Source organism: Phycomyces blakesleeanus (assembly GCF_001638985.1).
Source record: "Phycomyces blakesleeanus NRRL 1555(-) unplaced genomic scaffold PHYBLscaffold_6, whole genome shotgun sequence".
Classification (NCBI taxonomy): Eukaryota; Fungi; Mucoromycota; class Mucoromycetes; order Mucorales; family Phycomycetaceae; genus Phycomyces; species Phycomyces blakesleeanus.
Window position 1 is genome coordinate 410,915 of NW_017265139.1, and position 23,096 is coordinate 434,010.

The following is a 23,096-nucleotide window of genomic DNA, read 5'->3' on the forward strand; positions in this document are numbered from 1 at the left end:
GAGTGTATAATGTGCTTAGTTTAATACATTTGTTGATAAATCGTATTCAATTGTTTAGTATATCTTCAGTAGTATTTACTTCTATATACTTTTACATCAAATCTCTAATCTATAGATAAAAATTACTTTATGATATTCTATTCAACAAGTTTTATCGTACAGTAAACAGACGGATCCTCAAAACCTCAAAGAGGTACACATCCCACCAGGCAAAAATTCCACGTCACACATTCCCTAGCGGGGAGCAAGACAGAAACAACAACAAACTTGTATAGCTCTTCAAGACACAGTTTAATAGCACAATGGCTTCTGGATTCGGTTATGATGGCAGTAAAGTGTCGACCATGTGCTCACAAACGACGCGTTTTTCACTTGACTAAAAATAATAAAATGTTTAATCAGGCCGTGGACGTTGCTTCCAGTTCTGGCAGGAATTCAACAAATGCTATGCCAATGCTGATTTCCCCCAACAGTGTATTTCCCAGCGCGACGATTACCTCGAATGTCTTCATCACACCAAGGAGGTACTTAAGATGTCATAAATTTAAAGTCAATGCAAAACCAAGAATAAAAGTTAAAAGATATATATTAATACTTTCTTATAAAAATAATTGCTTAGTTTGCTCGTGCAACTCGCATCAAGACTGAGGAATTGAAGCAAGCTGAGAAGCGCTTGCAGGCCAAGAAGGCCAGCAGTGCCGCTGCAGACTCAAACTTGCCCCGATTGAACATTATCAATGATAATGTACAGAAACCCGTAGAGGCAAAGGCATAAACAAGCTCCTTTCACTTTAAATAAATCCAACCTGTTCAGTAACCACAACGAGTATTTTGATTACAATACCAAAAAAAAATGGATTGTATTTGTTTTTATATGGGAATATATTTATATCGACACATCTATAGTACAAAAATGATAAGCGAACATAGTCATATTCTTATATTTAATATATATATATATATATATATATATATATATATATATATGATGTGTAGCATAAATCATAGAGTGCTTTCGTTTTGGCCGTTGGTTTTTCTTTTCACCACTTTAAATAGCTCTTTGACAATAGGATTGTTTATCCTTTATTTCTAGAATTTTTGATTTGCTATTTTATTTTAATAAAATAAAACAAGTAGCTAAATATTAGTAAATCAAGAATCTTTCTTTACTAAATATACAATAACTTTATTCTCTTTAGTTTTAATACAAATAAAAAAGAATGAATAAGTCTAACAGATAAAGAGGTTCAAGAAACAAGTCTGATCAAAGTAAGGGCGTGGCGGACGCTGGAGTAAGGCAATGACTGCTTTTACTCAGTCAAGGATCCGAAAAATTCAAGCTTTTTACCAGTACTACCTCTACTTTCTTTCTTCATTTAAGATTAATCATGCCACCCGCCAAAGGAAAGAAAGCATCCGGATCTCTCGGTAGAGCAATCATTCGTTCCCGATTCCAGGGCCAAAAGGCCATTGCACTCGATGAAGGAAAATTGGTAAAGAGTCTTTCTTGCTTACTATTAAAGTGTCAAACTATTTAACAAGTTATCTTTATTCTCGGACCGCAGCACACTACCGATGCCGATGACGAACCTGGATGGGTTAAGATGCAGAGTATTACCCAAGAAAATGATCTTGATGCCTTCTTGAGCACAGCTGAATTGGCAGGAACTGAATTCACAGCAGGTCAGATTTTTAATATATTTGTAACCAGAAAAAAAATCGGCGGCTGATTATAAATCTTATGCATATTGCTTGATTTAATAGAAAGATTGAATGTCAAGGTCGTCCAAGATACCTATCAGAACCCCTTCTTGCTCGCAGAAGAAGAAGAAAAGCAAAGATTAGAAAAGCAGGATGCCAACGTAGAGAGATTGAGTGTACCAAGAAAGCCCAAGTGGGATAAGACTATGACAGCCGAGCAGGTCCAGCGTAACGAACGTGAAAGTTTCCTCGAATGGAGACGCAGTATGGCTCAGTAAGACGATCTCAACCAAAAAAAAATAGTTATATGATCTGACAAGTGTATCTCTAGGCTTGAAGAAGACGAGGGTTTACTACTCACACCTTTTGAAAAGAATATTGAGGTTTGGCGTCAGCTGTGGCGTGTCATTGAACGCTCTCAGCTGGTTGTCCAGATTGTGGATGCTAGAAACCCTCTTCTTTTCCGTAGTGCAGATTTGGAGAAATATGTTAAGGAAGTTCATCCCGAGAAGCAGAACTTGCTGCTTATTAACAAAGCTGATTTTCTGACTAAGCAACAAAGGTATGGCAAAAATTCTAGTGTATATTAAACCAGCGTAAACTGAGATTTCTTTTTTTTTTATAGAAAACAATGGGCAGATCACTTTGACTCTCAGGGTATCCGATACACCTTCTTCTCTGCAGTCCTGGCAACTGAATCACAAGAAAAGGAGAAGGCCGAGAAAGAAAGAGAGGAGTACGAGAGAATGTTGGAGGAACAGAAGAAAAAGAAGAAGACCGAAAGTGAGGATGAAGATAGTGAGGATGAAGAAACCGATGATGAGGAGACTGAGGAAGAGGAAACTGAAGAAGAAGAGGAAGAAGAGAAAGTGGAAAAGAAAGAAGAAAAGAAAGAAGAAGACATTAAAGATATCACCAAAAATCTCGAAAACTCGAAGCTTGAAAATGAAGATGACCGTGTTCGCATTCGCACTACAACTGATCTTCTCGACTTGTTAATTCAAGAGACTCCCAAGATTCTTGGCGAGGATGGTAAAGTAGATCCTACTGTGACTATTGGTCTTGTTGGTTACCCCAATGTGGGTAAGTCCAGTACCATTAACGCTATTATTGGCGAAAAGCGTGTGTCGGTATCTTCTACACCTGGTAAGACCAAGCACTTCCAGACCATTCACTTGACACCCTCTCTTGTACTCTGTGATTGTCCTGGTCTTGTATTCCCTACATTCTCTACCACAAAGGCTGATCAGGTCTGTAATGGCGTGTTACCCATTGATCAGCTCCGTGATCATACTGGCCCCACAGGCTTGGTGGCCAAACGTATTCCTCAGGCTACTATTGAGGCAATCTATGGTATTCGTATCAGAACACAACCTATTGAAGATGGTGGTAGTGGTATTCCCACTTATGCAGAGCTCTGTGCAACATATGCTAGTAAGTATAATATAATCACAATAGAGCATTTTTCTTACAAGTGTTATACTCCATAGTTGCCAGAGGTTATTTCAGATCTAGTCAGGGTACTCCAGATGAGTCTCGTGCTGCAAGATATATCTTGAAGGATTATGTCAATGTAAGAGTTTTTTTTTAACTTTTATTTAGTTTTATTATTATTTCAGAAAAGCTGATGCACGTATTATTTTTCTTATTTTTCATAAGGGTAAACTCCTCTACTGCCACCCCCCACCGGGCATAGACTCCACTAAATTCAATGAAGAGAACAACAAAGCTGCCCTCAAAACCCAGAAAAAACTGGCACCCACCACTCGCGTACCCGCAAATGCTCTCAACTATGTAGCACCCGCAGAAACCACAGCAAAACCCCGTGGTTCTAAAACAGAAGCAGTTGACAATGCTTTCTTCAAAAGACACATGAACGCACCCAGTGTAAAGGGAAAGGCAGCAGCATCAATGCATGCTGGTTTTTCACGAGTCAATATGTATCCTCACCAACTGCAGTTGGCTGAGGATGGATCACCTTTACCTCAAGCACAGGGAAGAAAGGCACGTCTTGCAGCGGTCCAAGCAAATCTTGCGGAGGCTGGTCTGGCAGGCAAGAAGCACAAGAAGGGAAAGAAGCATGTTAAAGTCAGAAGTGGTGCTGGTTATGACTACTTATAAATAAGAAATAGCAAAAAAGCAAAAAATTTTATATATAAATTAAAAAAAAGACATCATCCTCAACATAAGTTTCATTGATCGAGACGCTCTCGTACACGCGTCAATACGTCTGTACACCCTAGTTCTATTTTGTGAGTACCGAGCGGGTCAGCTCTTGTGGGACCTTTGTTTAATATCACAACAGGGAGCTTGTGTTCACTGGCAAGACGTGCCAGTCGAAAAGAGGAATACGTTGCAAGTGAACTTCCGATTACCAAAAGTCCTCCCGCTTGCTTAACCATGTTTTCTGCTGCCTCTGAGACGTCTTTTCTGATATTCTCCCCAAAAAACACCACCTGAGGTTTCATTCGTCGACTAGAACACTCTAAACAAGGAGGAATGTCAAAGTCTTGATAGCTCATAGTAGAGGGTAGGTCGACATCTCCATCCGGATTAATCTTTGGTGCTTCGTTTGATTTACGCAAAGCTCTTTGATAATTTGCCCAAGCGGGATTGCGTGCGTGTATACGGTGTTGATATGAATCACGTAACATTTTGGTGTTGCAATCAAGACACTCTACTCGATGAAGCGTTCCGTGTAGTTCAATTAAAGACTCGTCCGGTACTCCTGCATCATGATGAAGATGGTCAACATTCTGGGTTATTAGACCATTCAAATAATTATGTTCCAACAACCACGTCAAATGGTAGTGCGTAGGGTTTGGTTTAGCCTTTGTTATCTGGGACCATCCAAGGTAACCACGCATCCAGTATCTTTGGCGGAAATCTTGGGAAGCAATGAAATCTGGATAGAGAATTGGCTTGTGGTTTGGATTGCGTTTATAAACTCCCTTTTAGGATTTAATACAAAAGGTATTAAATGATTAGCATATCAGCTAGTAAATTGTATATACATATATGTAAGTAATACAATACGACTTCGCACCTGTTCTCCTCTATAATCCGGAATCCCCGAATCAGTTGAGACACCTGCATCATTTATTAGAATAGGCCAACTTATGTCCCATTACTTACCTGCCCCGGTGATTACAACAACCTTGCCTTGAGTATCCTGAATCAGTTCAGTAATGACATCAGTAGCCTTTTCAACATCTGTGATGGATTCTACTGCTGAATGAACGGTTGACAAACCAGGTATCCTTATAGAAGACCTAGCTGCCCTCGAGACTGCAGCCGAGAATCGTCTACTTAGAAATTGCTTTGTAGTGTTCTGCAGCAAGCGAGGCTTTGTGCAAAACATATAAATGGTATTTGAAAACAAAAGAAACGTAAATCTCATTTTGAATGATAGCCAACAGCTTCCATTGTTTTAACCTCAGCAATATATTGTTTGGATCTTTTTAATCGATAAATGAACAATAACAATTAAATATTCCTTTAGAAACAAAATAAAAAAACAAAAATAAAGAAAAACACTTAGAAAGCAGCTTTGATGTTACTGAAACAAACAGCATAAGTTGCCATTGTCCACATTAAATTACACTAAATCACATCAATATCGTTAATTTTCTGTAATTTAAATTCACGTACGAAGCAGTGACCTAGATGTCCAGAAATGTAAAATCATTTCTTCACGGTGGCTAAAGACCTATAATCAAGCTGTTCAGTCTGGAAGAGCTTTTATGACATGTATTAAAACACCGCGACAGGTTGATAACTTGAGCTAATGACTGGGGTGTGAACTCATAGTCCACTTTATCCTATCATGGCAAATTCCAAGACTCTCTGGACGAGTGCTGCTGCTACTTTATCCCTTGTAATTTTGGGAGGAGCTTCATACTATTTGTGGAAAGAAGATCAACAAGTAAAGAAACGGAATTTAGCAAAGACCCGAGAAAAAAAGGCTGCAAGCCTATTACGTGAAATCAACAACGACCATAAAATGCTTCATGCAGAGATTGATGAGCACTACAAGCTCATGAAACTGGCAGGAACCAGTGTCCCTGAAAAAGAATGGAAAACTATAGAGTTCAAGCTGTCCATGTCAAACGAGATGCTTCTGAGATTGATGGAGAGACTTGACGCAATTCGTCCTTTGGCCGATATTATGGACGAAGATGACCGCGAGCCGACAAAATATGAAAAGGAGATTATCGCTGAAATCAAACAAAAGAAGAGACGGATCATATCAAAAATAGAGAGAGATTTCAAGCGTTTAGACACATACAAATCCAACATGCCTACTAAAGAAATTTCGCCTCCAAAAGAACAATCACCCTTTGAAGAGGTGGTTATAGAGTCAAAAGCATAAATTCTATAAAGGGAAAGTAGTTAATTCCCAATATTCTTATAAATTTGCGTATATAAAAGACAAACGGGATACTTCTTTCTTGTTTTTGTCTTTCACCATTTTATCCCAAACGACTTTCTATATCTGCTGAAAATACGTGATAATCAACTGCTTCTTACTTCTTTAAAATAATGACAATCTTACACCAGGTAATTATATCTAGTCATCACTTGAGATCGTCAGCTACGGAATAAAATAAGAGCTTTGTATAAATATGATGTTTAGTTAAAGTATTCTGTTCCCTCCGAGAACCGAGAAAAGATCGTATATCCATACCTTGGACCATCTTTAATTGAGCTACTCGCAGCACATGAATCTAATGCTAAAGGGTTCGATATTGGGTGCTTTGATCTAGAGAAAGCAGAAGCAGCAAATAAATTCCTTAGTAGTAAAAAGTAGGCTATAATATTTATATTTACAGTTATCTTTCACTAACTTTGTATTTGTCAGGCCATTAGAAGCTACTAATGGTACTAATGTTAATTTTCAAGATTCGATGTACTGTGCTGTTGAATTCGGTTCTGGTAGAGTAGAGGGATTGTTCATTAAATCATCTCTTTTATCGAATATAAAGGAGCTAGATTATGTAATAGTAGAAGGAGACCGAGGTATTGATTTGGGAAGAGTGATTGAACTTGATTTATCAAAAAATAAAGCCAAGATGATAAATAAGAAAGGGCCAAAGGTATAAAAATCAAGCTTAGGTGTATATATTGAGTAACAATATGCTCACTAGCCTTATATAAGTCTTTTCGTCGAGTACTTCGTCTTGCCACACGCAAAGAAATAAAGAGATACTGGAAGAACATTATTATGGCAAGTCAAGCTGTCAATATATGTCAAAAAGAAATAGATAGACAAAAGCTTCCAGTTGATTTGGTCAATGCCGAATATCAGTGGTAACTCATAATATAAATAGTATTTATTAGTATTATATAAAGCACTAACTTGATATCCAAATTTATGGCGTGCAGGGATCAAGAGAAGATTACGTTCTTTTTTAATGCAAAAACTAGAGTAGACTTTAGGCAGCTTGTTGTTTTTCTATACACCAAGTTCCAAGCTCGTATCTGGATGTAAATACTTATTTTATTTGTGTTTAGATTATACGTTTTAATATCGAATATTTTACTAGGTGTAATTTACAATTTTCTCGATATAAAATCGATAATAATGAAAATAAGCAAGGGAAAAATGAGATAGATAATCAATCTATCGAAGAATAAGAACAAGAGGAGGAAGCCTTATAATGAGAAGAAGAAAAATAAATATTATAGATTAAAAACAAACAAACAATGCAGGCATATCAATTTTACCATTCATTTAATCATCTTACTTGTATAAGCGCCTTTATTAAATAGTAGTCAATCCAAGAAATATTAATATAAAGATACTAAAAGAAAAATATTGTCGAGCCTTTGTCGAATACAAACACCACAGTGTATGAAGGATGGTTTAATACTTATACAACATAGCTATAGAATGAGCTTTAGTTTCTTAACCATGACATTCTTTATCCATTAGTATTTATTCTCTGGCTACTAAGTACCACACTATACTAGAGCTTGACGAGAGTTTGAGAGAACTCACATTTTTTTTTGTTCAACACGATATTATTTAGCATAATCAAACAAGTCTAAATATATGTTACATAGTTTTCTCCTAATTCTCTTCTATTATTGTAATTTAAAAGTAAGCGCATTCTTTCAACCCCCTTTGAATCACTCTCTAAATCCCCTCTTTTGTTTCTCGTGGTGATAGTCAATAGTCGTGTTTTTCTTTCTTTAAAAAAATATCCGCGGAATATACAATATATCCACAATCTCAATACATTGACTGTATTTACGCCACATAGCCTTCAAGGTAGTGTGGTACGCTAATATTTGTGCATAATATAAATTTAAAGATGTTAAAATATACATGTCTTAAAGTAAGCAGTTAATAGATATCTATTTTTTATGAATGTACTAATATAATATTACAAATATGTTTCATAAGCCTTTCATACGAAGAAAGTATATTTTAGTTGTAAGAGGTTGATGCTACCAGAACACGAGCACACGCATCAATAGTATCTTTTGTTTGCCCAATTGCGCCACAGCATTCCTCAAATTTTTTCAGCCATGACTTATCCTTGATTGTAATATCAGCAATGGCCTTGAATAAAACCAAAGTAATCATGTAAGCTTGGGTAGGCTCCAATACAACCTTTGAAGCGTTTGGGAGATTAAAAGTCCTGATGAGATCGGCGATGTCATTTTCAATTACATCTCTCAGACCAATCTGCGAGCGTATAACGGCATATCTGTAGTGTAATATTAAAATAAATATTAGAGATATTTATTAAGGTATGTGTACAATACTCACGTTTCCAGAATCTTTTCGGCAAAGATTTGCTCTCTTAACAAACTCGATGCATCTCTTGGTACACCTCTTCCTACAATATTATTGTCGACCTGTTCTCCCCTCAAATGCTTGAAATAAAGTCTTGTAGTTTGTGTAGTCATGGAGTCTAACATTGTCCACACAATTCCAAAAAGTGACATCTGGGGTTTTGCATTTCTTTTAGTTGACTTTTTGGGCTTGATGATATTGTCTGTTGGAACCACTATATTTGTTGTGTTTTCTTGAACAGAAGCTTTAGATGTTGACTTTGGAGTATCTTTTTTCTTGGGGGGTGTTTTTGCTGTGGTATCTATCGTCTCTTTAACACCAGTCGAGATTGTCTTTGAACTAGCAGTGTTTGTTTGCTTTACTTCAACTGGTACTGGCGCTGGTGCTGCTTTTGGTACTGCTTTTTGTTCAGGCTTGGGTTCAAGAGGAATAGTTTCTTTGACTTTCACAGGCACTTGTAATACGTCTTTCAAGATTGATTCCATATCCTCTTTTGGTGCTGATTTTTCTGCGATCGGTTGTGTTGTTTTGGGTTTTATTGCTATCTCACTTGTATTTGACTTGTTGGATGCTCGTACTGATGGTGCTTTTAGTTTTTTTAAAGTCATCGTTGAAGGTATATCTTTTCGGGTTTCCACCTTGAAGCCTTCGATAAAATCGTGGATGCCTTGCTCTGGTAAACTCGGCTCGATATCACTCGAAGCTTTTTCTTTGATCTCCAAAGCGCCCACAGACAGATCTGGTAGTCCATGTAACAACATGGCTACATATTCCTTTTGAATTTGTGGCCCTGTCCGACGAGTTTTCACGCGTTCCTTTTCTCTTTCGAGTGCTTGTCTAATTGGAAAAAAAAAGCGATCAATCAAGTACCACAGAGTATAAGTGTATCAGTAAGCATATCTTGTATTTATCTATTTATGGATGCAACATTATTTGCTTACTTGAGATTTTCGTTTTTTAGTACAATATGTACATTTGTCGCTTGAGAGAGATCACGTCCCCAAACTGGTTCTTCAGATAATTGAAGTGAGTAATATTTTGACTTTTGAAGGCAATCTTCAGAGCAAAACATAGCTAAATCTGAGAGATCATAAACTTTTCGATGAGACAGTGAAATGTGATAGCGTGATTGCTGCGCCTTTGGAGGTTGGTCACAGAGTGGGTAGCCACACTGGCCCTGTACTGATCTCTCTTCAACAACTTCAGCATAAGATTGAGGTTGTAATACAGCTGCAGCTTTCTGAAGTGTTTCTTCGTTTGAACACGGTGTTGAGAATAGCTTGTCTTGCCATTTGAATACAAGGTCCTGGGTCATTAGACGTTTCTGTGCGCTCGACCGAACATGTTTTTGGCGCTCTGTCAAGGGTTTTTTTTGTTTGGAAGTTGTGCTTTTAGATGCCATGAGGATAGGTAAACGTAAGATGAGTAAGGTTTGTGCTTGCTTGTCAGCTTATACACTTTTCTAGTCAAGTGAAGGTTCATTAACCGACATAGATGCTACGTGCACCTTTTTTTAAACTTTGGTGTGACGCAATTTTTGCTTGAAAGATGTTCCTATGTTCAAGGACACAATTGTTTGAATTAAATAAAGCTTCTTTTTTTTCTATTATCTTTATGAAACCATTCTGCAAGTATTATTATAAATACTCCTTTTAATGGAGGGTAATATATTAAGAGTCTCATTGCTGTATTCTCAGCCTTAAACGTTAATAGGTGTAATAAAGCTTTGAAACGTAAAGTCATTTTTTAGATTGTTTATATTGTATTAAAATTCTCATGTCTCGATTTCTATGTATGTCACAGACTTTTTTGCTTAGAATAAATGAATCCCTTTAGTTTTATATTGCAGCTGGGATAGAGCCTTGTGTCTATTCTAATATATATACATGATGAAATTGGATAATTTTTCGATATTAAGCTAATCAAAAGTTTCGCGTGAGGATTGAGAAACGAAAGTAATATAGTTCATCCCACTCTTGACAAAACCCATCAATTCGTTAATGAACCTTTCAGCAATTCTTGTTTCCCCAGGGAGGTCTCCGATCCATTCTGACAAAGGTTCAAGTACAGAGGGTTCATACATAGTTACTGGACTACTGTCATGGCGCTTTGATGCTTTTTTTTGGTATGGAATCAACAAGAGACTTTCTACATACTCTTCTACCATTGGCTCATATAAAGATCCTACCAATATAGGCAGTTCTCGGCGAACAAACAACCTTGCCTAATAATATATGTTAATATTCTTCTTTTCCTTTTTCTTCTACAGCTATTACTAATATTTTAGAAAATATTACCCTTTGTATGTGCTGTGGATCGAGGATAGAAATATTGGCGAATCTCTGTAATGGCTTTGGGTGAATGATCTGTATTGAAGAATTATATATCTCCTTCCGCTGCGCATGAAGCCTTTCTTCTGATGTTATCAAAGGAGGTTTCAGAGGTGGGTTGTGTTGACCATCCAAATCCTTTCCGACAAGTGTATATTCTTGGAAAGTGCCTTTGTCTTCATCAACATTGTACACAAGAGTGTCGATGAGCTGCTTGCATAATGGACAGCAAGGTGTAATGTTAATCCATTTAAGGATGCATGAAAAACAGAATGAATGGTAGCATGGCTTCAGGTAAGTTTGGTTATCTGGAACTTGAAGGCATATAGGGCATGGTGAAGTAGATGGAATTTCCGTTGCTCTTATGGAGGAACTCAGTACCATCATTCAGATTGAACAAAAGTTCACTCTCATTTTTGTTAAGAGTCGGATTCTCAAGCATTTTATATATACATGTATATTTTTCTGGCAAATTTGAGAGCTATTCATAAACAGATAAAACAATTTAAAGTCAGGTTTTGAAACTGTTCAATACAGTATACACAATTTATGGATAATCATGATACAGCCATCAGAAGTTTATATCATATGCTCTATATGAAGGATAATAGTTTAGTGTTTTTTCAAAACATGTTCTATTATGAGTGCTATCTTCTCTCAAGAGCTACTTGATCTTTTATGCATTGTAAGACAACATATTCGGAAATTGGGCTTTCAGTGAAATTCTCTTTATACCTCTTTAAAGCAAAAATCTTAGGTCTTGGTAGACGATTCTAATATTCCACAAATCCAAGTCGATTTATTATACTTTATTAACTAAAAGGCAACTTTACATGTATATTTATTCATCGGATGTTTTAAGCAATTGATAGTCCAACCTCGTGTATTTCAGTAAAACAAAATCAACAGCCGGATTCTGGCTCAACTGGGCATCAAACTATACTATTAACTGTGATTGACTTTGTAGGATGTGTGTACTCACTGGCTATTATCATTATGTGTTTTATTAGAATATGTACATATATCGAGACCCTTGAAATAATTAATTCTCAAAATATATTTGCATTCCTTTTAGGTCTTTGTATGTGTTATACTATTCTGAAACCTTTCAAGAGCATATTCGAGAAGATTGGTAATTCAAATATAAAATAAAATTAAAATTAAAAGCGTCTTCTTTCATAAAGGTGCTACAGGTTTTACCTCGGAGCACTTATAATAAACTCATTATAATATATTCGGACATCATGAAAAACAAGATCTATAGACTTTACAAGTGCGAATTTTTAGAGCGTAACCACAAAATCTTTAGAGCTATAAGCTCTAAAGAGTGCACCATAATTTATTTTATCGTGTGATTGTACTTCCCAAATTTAATTAACGTGCTGGTGTTATTTTCTATGTTGAGATACTCTCGAATATATATGTAGTTGTAATTATGTGTTTTTTTTTCTCTAAAAAAAACAAAATAAAAAATTGTTATTGTGGCGATGAAATATAGATCTTGGTTTCTATCAACGGGTTTCTCTATAGGGGAATTGGCATGAGATTTTGATAGGAAGAACCATGAATAAGAGTTGACCCACTTACTGGGATTTTAAAAATGATAGACCGTATGCAGTCACATATGTGTCACCTTAAAAAATTCGCAACAGGACGGTTGTCTTTCAGCGTTAGACGTCTTGGAACGGCCATTACAAATGGAGGGCAACAACAAGGCATACTCATCAGTTCCACCTCCAGCTTCACTGTCGTCATCTGGTGGGCCGGTTGATTTCAACGATGCCTTATCAAAAGCGAGAGCAATTGCAGAAAAGTTAAAACAACAGTCTGCCGCCGCTGCACCTGCACCCCCGGCTGCTGGACCTTCTTATTCCTCGAGTAAATATAGTACAAGCAAAGAATAGGTTATTTATGTATCTCAATAATAATAACATGGAACACTCTTTTTATCTTTATAATTCTTTACTCTAGCTGGTTCTAAAAGAGGATACCGTGAAGACTCTTATGAGGATGACAGAAACGATTATCGCTCGTCACGATCCTACAACTCTCGCGGAGACAACTACCATGACGAGCACGACAATAAACGCAGCACCTATGACAGCTACTCTCGACCATCTTGTAGGTCATCACCGAAAACTAAGCTAATCGACTTACACGATTTAATACCTTTTAGTCGGCTCTGGAAACGAACCTGCACGTTACGGCCTTGGCTCAGACGAACGAAAGCCCTCGTCATCATATGGTCCTACAGCAAGTCCTGATGTAATTCAAGAGGAATGCATGGTTCCAAACCACATGGTTGGATTAGTCATTGGAAAAGGTGGCGACAATTTGAAGAAAATAGAACGCATGTCAGGTGCCAAGGTTCAATTCACAGGCGGTAATTCTTAACGCTCGGAATCACAGACAAAACAAAAGACTGATCATGTAGGGTAACTCGTAGACAATGGTGATCCAGAAAGACGCGTCAACATTGTTGGAGAGCTAGAACAAACGAAGCTCGCACGTGAGATGATTCAGCAGGTTGTAGATGATGCTCATGTTAGTGAAGCTTCACGTATGGGTACCACTCGTCCTGCTGGAGTTCCCGAGATAGGCGCTGGAATGTCTACCAGCTTTAATAGTGGTGGTAGTAATCTTGTCATCACTATTCCCTCGAAAAAGGTTGGACTTGTTATTGGACGAGGTGGTGAGACTATTCGCGATTTGGAAGAACGTAGTGGAGCAAAAATTACTGTTGCTCCGGAACCATCTTCAGATAGACCATCGCAACGATCAGTAAACCTTATTGGTGATGATAATTCAGTACAGCGAGCAAAAGCACTAATTGATGATATTGTGAGCGAAGACTCTCTAAAATCGGTAAATATTGGAAAAAGTGGGTATTGAGCATCTATAGCTATCTTACATTCATTTAAAGGTCACACCTAGTCGTGATTGGGTAGCCTACCGTCAGCAACACTACCCTGCCGGTGAACCTGGAAATGGACGACGTGATGAGGATGAACAAGATGAGCAGGACGAGCAGGATGATAACGATAGTCCTCGGCAGGATGCGCCTCAAAGCAGTATATCATCATATCAACCCCCAGCATTTGCTACTGGTGCAAATGCCTCTTTTGATCGCTATGGTCCACCATCATCTGGCCAAGACCGTGGATATGGTGGTAGTGGAGGAGGTGGAGGTAGCGGAGGTGGAGGTAGCGGAGGAGGGGGTGGCGGAGGGGGAGGAGGCTTCCGTAACAGATTTACAGATGATCGTGAATCTGTTCAAGTCCCTAAAAATGCCGTCGGATTTATCATTGGCAGAGGTAATGCCGTTACTATAACTTATTGTATTTAACTATGGTGAATTTGCTGAAATTTTGAACATCAGGTGGTGAGACCGTACGAAGCTTACAAGACCAATCTGGTGCACGAATCAAGGTTGACTCTTCAGGCGACATTGATGCCAACGAGCGTACTATCAATATATTTGGTAAATAATCAATATATACATATATACATACATACATAAATATTCCTGATAATAATGCATATACTCATCGTAGGCAGCCCTGATGCTATTGCACTGGCTAAACAGCTTGTAATGGAGAAGGTTGCTGAAGGAAGTGTAAGTGCTGAACAAAGAGTGAGAGTTAGTGAGAGAAATATTGAAATACTTTTATGGAGATACTGACTTTCTGCTCTAGGTTAACCGCGGCAATTATGGTGGACCCAGTGGACCTGGTGGCGGGGGTGGGCGCTACGGAGGAGACAATCCTCGCAGAGGAGGGTAAGCACTGACTTGTATTGAGTTAGCTAATATTAATTAAGCTATCTTTAATAGTTACAGTGGAGGAGGATACAACAACGATCGATACAATAGCAACTATAACTCTCAATATCAACAAAGTGGGGAGAACAGCGGTAGTTATGACTATTCACAATATCAGCAATATTATGGTCAGTATGGATATAGCCAGGCACCTTATGGCCAACAAACCTCTTCTTCTGGACAAGAAAGTACTTCCGCCCCCGGCACTTCTTCCACTGCAGGTAAAATGAAAAATTCAAAAGTGGTATAATATAATGAATAGAATGACAGATGTTAATATATACATACGTGATGGTAGGCTATGAAGGATACCAGGCCTATCCTTATGCTTATGGCAGCTATAACCAGTACCCTGCTGGCTCTAATGATGCTGCTGGAGAAAAAAATACTGCCGCTGATGGTAGCGCTCCAGCAGAATCTTCTGAGAGTGATCCATCCGCTCAGCCTACTTCAGGAGACACTACAGAGGATCAGCCACAACAACAATGGACTCAAGAAGCATACAACCAATGGTATCAGCAATACTATGGAGGACAATACGGTGCCTATGATCCTAACCAAGCACAACCAGAAGACCAGCAAGATTCTGATTTGCCACCTGGCACAACGCCCAATGAACATAGTGACACACACACAACCCCCCAAGACCCTCCTGCAGAGTAGAACAAGACCTCGCATATTTCTTTGTTTCCTAATTGCTTTTTTTCTTTCATTTGATTTGCAATCAATAATCTTTGAGATTTGCCTCGTAGACAATATCCTTATTAGATTATATGTATGAGTGAGAGTGCTTGGATGAATATGTTCATAATTAAGCTTACAATATCAAAGATGAAATTGTATATTTAGTCAAAGTAAATCCCTCGGGTATAGACCTTTATTCAAGAACCTTGAATAACGAGAAGAAATGCATAAATAAATAATTAGGTTGGTTCATATTGATAAAACTGTCATAATTTGAATTCACTGCTGCAAAGAGTATTTGGTGGTCTTTTACATAAAGTTTCTTGTTTCTCTATTCTACACTTAACTAAAACTATGAGGAAGAAAAGGGTGATTTTGAGGGTGATTAATAATAGGAAGGTTCGTGCAATTTTGTTTTACTACTCTTTAGTAAAACACACTGTACAAGGCGCATTTGTGAGATAATTTGTTTTCAAAAGTTTATTTTTTATATAATGTATGCTCAACCTTTTGTTTAAATATAAAAAAGTGTCAAAATGTTTATTATAATCCTTAATAACCTAAAAATATTTTTCTGTACTGTTTATTTGAAAAGAATATCCATTCATAACGGCTGGCGACTCTAAAAATGCGCCTTGTATGGTGTGTTTTACAGTGCTCTTCTAAAACGAGACAAGAATAAAAAGTAAGTGATATTCCTTTTTGAATATTCGAGATGTCGATAATTTTCCGTGTGGTGGCGACCTATTCATGATTTTTTGGTATATAATTACCATATTTAGGGAAAGCCTTCTCTTATCACGTGGTTTTGAATCATACCGAGACCACTGAAGAGCACCTTTTAGAGATGGGAATCTTCATGACTGCTAAACGGTTTCTACACTCAGAAAAATATGTTGACCAATCACAAAAGTTTGTGACTAGATATATTTTATTTGAAATTCAGATTAACAATTTTTTGAAAAAGTATAAAAAGGCAGCAATCTTGAGAACTCATGAATCCGCATCCTCTCAGGCCTTTTGGCTAAGATCAAGTGTAGTATCTGTTCTTTATAGTTTAACAACTATAACTTGGTACATAGTACCATTTGTTGTTAATCTAATTTTTCTGCGCCCGGAATCTAGAGCTCTGGCTTGCCATCTCTAGAATCCACAGGTGTCCTTTGCTTTACACTGTTGCAATGTGACGCCGAGGGGGGCTCCCAATCAAATAAAAAAATGAAAATAAAAAAATTAATGCATAATTTTACATTTATCTATCTTTTTTTTAAATACAAAATAATAATTAAAAAATCCAGTATATATTTAATTGAAATGATTAACCAAAAATAATTTAAAGGCTTGAGAATATTCAGGAGTTAAATTTGCTCTTCTTTTTTCAAATGTTTGTGTGCTACGCTGGTGTTTTAACAGAAAAAATTCAGGGCCAAATTTCAGTAACATTTAGCATTTTTTTCACTAGTAAATTTATTCGTTATTTTTATTTCTAAAACAATTCAAATCAAATCAATAAAGTCATAATCATTATACCCTTGATCTATTTTTCTTTAGCATTTTATTTCGAGACTCTTCAGTCTTACATAGTGTCCTTGTCCCTTGGAGTGTTTTCTGTCGATTTTAATTTATCCTTTTCCATTTTTCATTATTTTCTTTCCTTTATTTTCTGTAATATCCACTACACTTGATTGCCAACTGATTTGGTTACATTTTACAACCTAACACATCATGCGTCACTTTCAATGAATTCTTGCTACAATCAAATTAATTTCAATTTATAGATCCACGTCAAATATTCCACATTCACTTTCCTGTATAGATTGATAAGGGATTTATATCAACAAATGATGTTCTGTTTATTAAGAATATTGTACTGTTCCCTATTCTGTCATTTTAAGTACATTTGCATATTCCTTTATCCTTTCACTTACAATTATGGAGTCTGTTCATAAAATAATCTAATAAACTTGTACACTGGCGGGAGATTGGGAAAGATATATATATAGAAAAAGAGAAAATGGTATATTCTCACATGCTCGACAATATTAAAAGTTTGACTGTTAAAACGATTTTTTTATAATTAGGTTCAAGAGAAAATACTTGTAACAGTTATATATACTCATCATTTAACTTGTGATGGAAAATGAAATCTCAGTATTGTCATTGAATTGCTGGTAAGTCGCTAGCCTAGACATTCCAAAAATCTTGATCTCATCTCATCATCAGGGGTCTATACCTCATCGCCTCGAAGCGCAAAGTCCGACTGCAAGCTATTGCCGAACTCCTAGAAAGTTCAGAATACGATATTGTTGCTTTACAAGAAGTTTGGCTCCAAGAAGACTTTGATATGATTCGAACAAAGACATCAATTAAATTACCCTTTGCGAAATATTTCTACAGGTAGCTAATTAAATGTTAGAGAAAATTGTTTTGTCTTACTATATCAATTTGTATACTAGTGGTGCTCTTGGCAGTGGGCTTGCAACCCTTTCAAAATACCCAATCATTGAGTCTTCTTATCAATGTTACAAGCTCGCTGGACGTCCTCTAAAAATCTTACATGGTGACTATTATGTCGGAAAGGGATGTGGATCAGTTTGTGTTGAGCATCCAGAAATAGGCATATTAGAGATATTTAATACACACGTAAGTATAAATCATGGACCAAATATGCACGGAATTATGATTAACAGTATCGATGAAAAACAGCTCCATGCAAGGTATGGAACGTCTCAAGAATATGAAAGTCATCTTATATCAGAAGCATGGGAGCTGGCAAGACTACTAAGAGCCTCATCTTCTCAAAGAAGACAAGTAATTTTGGTACGGGTATAAAAATATTATTACTACTGGTCTCACTAACAAGATGTTTCTTTTTCATAAACTTCTAGGCAGGAGACCTCAATAGTACAACAACAAGCTATGTATATCAAATAATTACAAAACATGGATTCGTGACAGACTCTTGGGAGGAGGCTTATAGTCGAACATCTGCGCCACCAATTGATACACCAGATCCAAACAGTACAAGCACTACCATTAGGCTATATAATGATGGCGTCACCTGTAATTCGCCCTTCAATACTTGGTCAAGAAATTTCAACAAGCCATATACAGGCGAAATAATGGGGAAACGACTCGATTACATTCTTTACCTGTCTGGGTCTCGTTTGGCTTGTATTGATTCACAAGTTTCCGTAACAGAATATATTCCTAAAACAAACACGAGCTATTCCGACCATTTTGGTGTGCATTCAACATTTCATATTCTTCCCGAGACTTCGTCGCCTATTAAGGTCACCCATCCTTGCACAACAAAACTGAGCGCTACTACTATCCACGAAATACTTACTTTGCTTACCAAACAACAAGCCAAAACACAAAGAACAGTTCGTATTTTACTTATAGTCTTTGTTACTATGGTAATTTTAAGTCTGGTAATGTATGGTTTTTTGGTCGGATTATCCGTTGGTTATAGCCAGATATTTCTGGTAACAACTTTGGTACCTATTTTCTGTGGCGGTGGATTATTATTTTGTGCAGCCCTTGCACCGATATTGCTTATAGTTGGTTTTGTGTTCGGAAACACCGAGCAGCGTGCACATAGACAATTTGTCGATGACTTGGAGGTACTTTTACTAAGTTTTAAGAATAACTGATGTACACAAACCTAGGACAATGGTTATCACAGCTCTAAGTCCCAAAATAATCCATCAAAACTTTATTTTACCTTTTTTCTCCATCTTTTCTACATATTACTACCACTATTATTATCCAAAATTCATCATACTTCATCAGGTCAGCACAAGACCCTTTAGGAAACACAATAAAACTAACTCATTTTCAAAGAAAGCTAATAATATATGGTGTTATTCTAAATGGATTACCTGCTAATATTTCTGAAAATAACTGTATGACTCTACAAATAGTGTATAATACAATTAAATGTTGAGAATGTACTAGTACAATGTTTCTTAGAAACAAAAAGTATGAACAAGCGAGGTTACCATAGTTTCATCAATAGTTAATAGAGAGAGAGAAAATGTGAAATAACATTTGGAAGTACTCTATAGAAGACCTGGTGTTTTGAATAAATAAATAAAAGTTTTTGAAGTTAAATATTATTTTATATATATATATATATATATATGAGGTAGTCAGGCGTCGGCATAGGGAATATTATAAGAAGAAATAACCAGGCCTGCAAAGAAAGAAAAACCTGTTTGCCTAAGTTTATCTAAATATTTTATTCTCTTGAAGTGAAAAAGATTTATACTAAAAAATGATCCATATAAAAAGTGAAAGTTTTAGTTTAAAAAAAGTAGCAATAACAGCACAAGTATGATTGAGTAAGTTTTTTCTTCTTTATTTTATGCTTTTTATACTCATCTACTAATATATTTATTTTAGTATCTCTTGCTGGAATTCCTTATATGCTTTTTAAACTCTTATCCATGTAAGTATCCACTACCCGTTTACACTGCTGGTCAGTGGTTAAATTTTGTAAGCCCTAATGTTACTTCATAACATTTAGTCCCTGACTTTGCCTACTTCTCTACTGTTTATTCAAATTGGGCACACAGTTACAATAGCTTACAGTATGTGCAATTTATACACATATATTTAAAAATGAAAGATATATTAATAATATTCATTCTATTAGAGCTTGGATTCGTCATATCTTAAATGTTTAGTCATTTTCATATACCAATTACTGAAGGTCGTATCATTTTTTACGCCATTCAATATGTGGGCTGTGAATATATCATTTCGGAGCACATCCGCTGTGTGGAGGTAAGAAGCTACGACGATGTCAGCCCAACTCACTAAACGTGCACAACTTGAAATTAATTCTCTGTTTCATTTTCTATATCTAAACTTCTCGTTTACCTTTATCCCCCGACAAATAAGGATATTCTGAAAGGGTTTTACGTATAGGCTCTAGAGCCTTATTAGCCTCCTTTACATGCTCTGGCCAGCTTTCGTAAACATCCTCTAGGGTCATATTGTATTTCTCTTCTCTAATCCTTCTAAAGGCTGATTGAACGCCTTTACTTCCTGCTCTCCTCCATATATCAAGGCAATTGAGTCGGAAAATAGGGTCATACAATTCGTTTTCACAGTATTGATAAAAAAGGTAGTGCAACCCTTCATTTCCATGCAAGAGTTTTGGCGAGTTAGGATAAGTAGTTTCCAGATATTTTATAATTTTCCATGAGTCTTGCACAGCAATATCGTTATTTTCATCAAAGATTATTGGAGCTGTGGGTCCATCTGCAGATTTTCTACATTAAACAAAGACAAATATCAAGCCTAGTACCATTGTTTATTTCTTTCTTTCTTGAAAGTAAGAGTCTTCCACTTACGTGACTTTAGGTATTTCAGAAAAGATCTGACTGAGGCTAATCCATACTGTCTCATACGGGATGTTCTTTTCAGCAATACATATATTTATATTTGTATTTTGTTTTTGTTTTTGTTAATACTAATAGGATATGAATCTAGTATTCAATTCACCTTACTTTTAAGTTGAGTGCATATCGAATCTTGCATGTATTAGGTGACCAAGATACTCTTGAAAGTCCCTTAAGAGTAACATCATAAAATTTGATAGGCCGCATATCAAATAAAATAAAGCAGAACAAGAAATGGAAAGAGAAAGATAAAGAGAATAATAATAATAATAATAATAATAATAAATGTTTATTTCATCTATAGGGCACTGTACATATACGTTTACTAATTGTAATACTTTGTACCACATTCACCCCCCCCCCCCGTCTTTAATCTGTTACTCAAAATATAGTATTACACTATTGGGTTGTGGGGAAAAAGCATTTGGTGTTACAAGTTATCAATTCTTTTTAAAACAAAAATATAGGCAGGTCTTATTTATTATAAGGCAGTTCTGTTAACATATAATAATAAAAGGCTGATTCACTAAAGCCATTTACGTACTATAAATACAGTCATCTCTGCTGATATGTAAGTAAAAGTACTCAACGCTATGTATAAAATAATTATAATGATTATAAATCAGTGTTTGTCATATTTGTAACGCTCTGTTTAAATGTACTGTCTAGCTCATAAATATTCAATGGTAGACAGTTGGTTGATTCATCAAGTCACGTACACCAGCTATATATGAGACGTATTCAACACGAGCAAGCCTGCTCTCCCTCTTACAAATACACCAATTACACGAAACGAAAAAAAAGTGAATGTACCAACCATTTTAGCCTCAAGTCGATGTTATGAACAAGACGTTCTAATACTTGAAAACATAGATTTACTGTATAATCTTGTTCGTTTTTTGGCTTGCTAGCGTTAAACAGCTCCTTATAATGAATTATGTAATCAATAAAATATGCGTACGTAAATATTACGAACTCGACTTCGTCCGAATGGTCATGGCTGAAAAGATGTCCGAGTAGTAATGTTGACGCTTCCTTCTGATTTTTGACTATTGATGGTAATCCAGTTATTACTTTAGGTTGATGAAAGGAACATGATTTCTGCCCCAATAGTAGCAATTCTTCTTTTGTGAGCAACAGAGGTTGTCCGTTACGGTATTCAAGGGATATTTCCAAGATAGAATTGGGCCCCATGCTACTCGAATATCTTAAGTAAAAAAAAAAGAGATTTACAAAGACAATATTATGTACCTTGCAATTCTTGGCTTCTCAGTATTGGTTAAAAGTAACTCTGATATCTGTCAATTGCCGCTTTTTTTTTACTATGTGCCTGACTGAAAAACCTTTCGATTCCAACAAGATGTTATCATATTAAGGGGTTTCACCAGTTCTGAATGCTGGACTGTTGGATGCAGCGATGGTTTAAACACCATACAATAATAATCAATATCAGAAAAAGACTATTGAGTACCATTAATTTCACTTGGCTAGAATGTTTTCTCTCCTGATGTAATTATTCTTATGTAAAATACGTCTGATTAGAGTACCCATATTATTTACTATAGGAGATAACATGATTTATAATTGACTCGTAACTTGTTACGAGCCTATAACGTGTATAACAAATAGCATGCAAGCTTTTAGTCTATTATTTTTACTTTTTCGCAAATACAATTGATGGGATTTTGAATTATTTTGGATTGACTCCAACCAAATATTCTAAATACGGCATATCTGCATATTTTTTTAGGTATCTTTATTCTTCTTATAAGCGATTCAACAAATGTATGATGTTTTATATTCGAGTTTTATGGTTTTTATTGATCAAAATAATATATATAAAGAAGTATGCGAAGAAGAAGTGGTGATTTATATTATATTTAGTAATGTTCAAACTATAAGCTTTCTATAATATATATGCTTATATGCTACTTTTTACCCTTTCTATTTAAAAATCAACAACACTTCTCTAAACACTTCACTATTAATGAGCGCATATATTAATTGACTTTTTCTTATCAAAATGTGTATGCTTGATTCCTATTTTGAGAAATTATAAGGCAGATTCTCTATGATTCTCTAAATCCTTTATTTCTAATGGGCATGCGTGTAATCTTGACAACCAGACTGTACATCATACAGTTTTCTTTCTGTCATTTCTGCTCAAAATTATTAATGGCTAGATTCACTGATTTATATTTTACCAATAATAGCTTTGATAGCTATTAAGTATGTTTTTTAGAGGCCTTGACGAAAATAAGATAAGCAAATAATTATTAAGAAACTACATTAAATTATGAAGTAATTCCTTTCTTATCTTTAGTTACTTAATTGAGACCAATAAA

The 23,096-nt window shown here is 36.0% G+C and overlaps 11 protein-coding genes across 11 annotated transcripts; 7 read left to right on the forward strand and 4 right to left on the reverse strand.

Moving 5' to 3' along the window:
* The first annotated feature begins 289 nt into the window (after window positions 1-289).
* On the forward strand, window positions 290-1,050 carry PHYBLDRAFT_132057 (hypothetical protein). Its single transcript, XM_018429462.1, has 3 exons — window positions 290-330; window positions 403-524; window positions 620-1,050. Exons 1-3 carry the CDS (start codon window positions 303-305, stop codon window positions 773-775), a joined length of 306 nt encoding a protein of 101 aa, XP_018293922.1. The 5' UTR covers window positions 290-302; the 3' UTR covers window positions 776-1,050.
* Window positions 1,051-1,388: 338 nt separating this feature from the next.
* PHYBLDRAFT_180449 (hypothetical protein) lies at window positions 1,389-3,881 on the forward strand (the record flags this gene model as incomplete). Its single annotated transcript, XM_018438316.1, has 7 exons — window positions 1,389-1,493; window positions 1,566-1,683; window positions 1,765-1,975; window positions 2,033-2,263; window positions 2,327-3,135; window positions 3,192-3,274; window positions 3,361-3,881. 7 exons carry the CDS (start codon window positions 1,389-1,391, stop codon window positions 3,820-3,822), a joined length of 2,019 nt encoding a protein of 672 aa, XP_018294533.1. The 3' UTR covers window positions 3,823-3,881.
* Window positions 3,882-3,893: 12 nt separating this feature from the next.
* PHYBLDRAFT_15935 (hypothetical protein) lies at window positions 3,894-4,810 on the reverse strand (the record flags this gene model as incomplete). The annotated part of the gene is made up of 2 exons (XM_018433973.1): window positions 3,894-4,648; window positions 4,741-4,810. Coding segments are annotated over 2 exons (825 nt in total), but the record flags the coding sequence as incomplete, so codon positions are not given.
* Window positions 4,811-5,527: 717 nt separating this feature from the next.
* PHYBLDRAFT_142868 (hypothetical protein) lies at window positions 5,528-6,073 on the forward strand (the record flags this gene model as incomplete). The annotated part of the gene is made up of 1 exon (XM_018430886.1): window positions 5,528-6,073. The coding sequence occupies one exon, from the start codon at window positions 5,528-5,530 to the stop codon at window positions 6,071-6,073; it is 546 nt and encodes a 181-aa protein (XP_018293924.1).
* A 523-nt stretch (window positions 6,074-6,596) lies between these two features.
* On the forward strand, window positions 6,597-7,192 carry PHYBLDRAFT_110543 (hypothetical protein; the record flags this gene model as incomplete). The annotated part of the gene is made up of 3 exons (XM_018428171.1): window positions 6,597-6,797; window positions 6,860-7,011; window positions 7,087-7,192. Coding segments are annotated over 3 exons (459 nt in total), but the record flags the coding sequence as incomplete, so codon positions are not given.
* An 847-nt stretch (window positions 7,193-8,039) lies between these two features.
* PHYBLDRAFT_158166 (hypothetical protein) lies at window positions 8,040-8,699 on the reverse strand. The gene is made up of 2 exons (XM_018433747.1): window positions 8,480-8,699; window positions 8,040-8,417 (listed from the first exon to the last, which is right to left on the reverse strand). Exons 1-2 carry the CDS (start codon window positions 8,656-8,658, stop codon window positions 8,135-8,137), a joined length of 462 nt encoding a protein of 153 aa, XP_018293926.1. The 5' UTR covers window positions 8,659-8,699; the 3' UTR covers window positions 8,040-8,134.
* A 1,725-nt stretch (window positions 8,700-10,424) lies between these two features.
* PHYBLDRAFT_165865 (hypothetical protein) lies at window positions 10,425-11,220 on the reverse strand (the record flags this gene model as incomplete). Its single annotated transcript, XM_018435318.1, has 2 exons — window positions 10,425-10,730; window positions 10,804-11,220. The coding sequence occupies 2 exons, from the start codon at window positions 11,218-11,220 to the stop codon at window positions 10,425-10,427; spliced, it is 723 nt and encodes a 240-aa protein (XP_018293927.1).
* A 1,310-nt stretch (window positions 11,221-12,530) lies between these two features.
* PHYBLDRAFT_180451 (hypothetical protein) lies at window positions 12,531-15,406 on the forward strand (the record flags this gene model as incomplete). Its single annotated transcript, XM_018438317.1, has 10 exons — window positions 12,531-12,714; window positions 12,808-12,957; window positions 13,013-13,219; window positions 13,283-13,701; window positions 13,760-14,150; window positions 14,216-14,317; window positions 14,391-14,452; window positions 14,532-14,614; window positions 14,669-14,877; window positions 14,955-15,406. The coding sequence occupies 10 exons, from the start codon at window positions 12,534-12,536 to the stop codon at window positions 15,317-15,319; spliced, it is 2,169 nt and encodes a 722-aa protein (XP_018293928.1). The 3' UTR covers window positions 15,320-15,406.
* A 2,067-nt stretch (window positions 15,407-17,473) lies between these two features.
* PHYBLDRAFT_154867 (hypothetical protein) lies at window positions 17,474-18,996 on the forward strand (the record flags this gene model as incomplete). Its single annotated transcript, XM_018433360.1, has 5 exons — window positions 17,474-17,511; window positions 17,564-17,737; window positions 17,797-17,983; window positions 18,047-18,160; window positions 18,229-18,996. 5 exons carry the CDS (start codon window positions 17,474-17,476, stop codon window positions 18,994-18,996), a joined length of 1,281 nt encoding a protein of 426 aa, XP_018293929.1.
* Window positions 18,997-19,619: 623 nt separating this feature from the next.
* On the forward strand, window positions 19,620-20,167 carry PHYBLDRAFT_59420 (hypothetical protein; the record flags this gene model as incomplete). The annotated part of the gene is made up of 4 exons (XM_018440490.1): window positions 19,620-19,676; window positions 19,748-19,793; window positions 19,872-19,935; window positions 20,032-20,167. The coding sequence occupies 4 exons, from the start codon at window positions 19,620-19,622 to the stop codon at window positions 20,165-20,167; spliced, it is 303 nt and encodes a 100-aa protein (XP_018293930.1).
* Window positions 20,168-20,210: 43 nt separating this feature from the next.
* On the reverse strand, window positions 20,211-20,958 carry PHYBLDRAFT_110097 (hypothetical protein; the record flags this gene model as incomplete). The annotated part of the gene is made up of 3 exons (XM_018428151.1): window positions 20,211-20,622; window positions 20,704-20,768; window positions 20,860-20,958. 3 exons carry the CDS (start codon window positions 20,956-20,958, stop codon window positions 20,211-20,213), a joined length of 576 nt encoding a protein of 191 aa, XP_018293931.1.
* Between the last annotated feature and the right edge of the window lie 2,138 nt (window positions 20,959-23,096).

Excerpts from the sequence above, each read along its gene's own strand:
- PHYBLDRAFT_132057 (XM_018429462.1), top strand. The coding sequence starts at position 303 with ATGGCTTCTGGATTCGGTTATGATGGCA. Across the intron at positions 331-402 it reads TGGATTCGGTTATGATGGCA|GCCGTGGACGTTGCTTCCAG; the intron begins GTAAAGTGTCGA and ends ATGTTTAATCAG. Across the intron at positions 525-619 it reads GTCTTCATCACACCAAGGAG|TTTGCTCGTGCAACTCGCAT; the intron begins GTACTTAAGATG and ends ATAATTGCTTAG.
- PHYBLDRAFT_158166 (XM_018433747.1), bottom strand. The coding sequence starts at position 8,658 with ATGTCACTTTTTGGAATTGTGTGGACAATGTTAGACTCCATGACTACA. Across the intron at positions 8,418-8,479 it reads GCCGAAAAGATTCTGGAAAC|ATATGCCGTTATACGCTCGC; the intron begins GTGAGTATTGTA and ends ATTACACTACAG.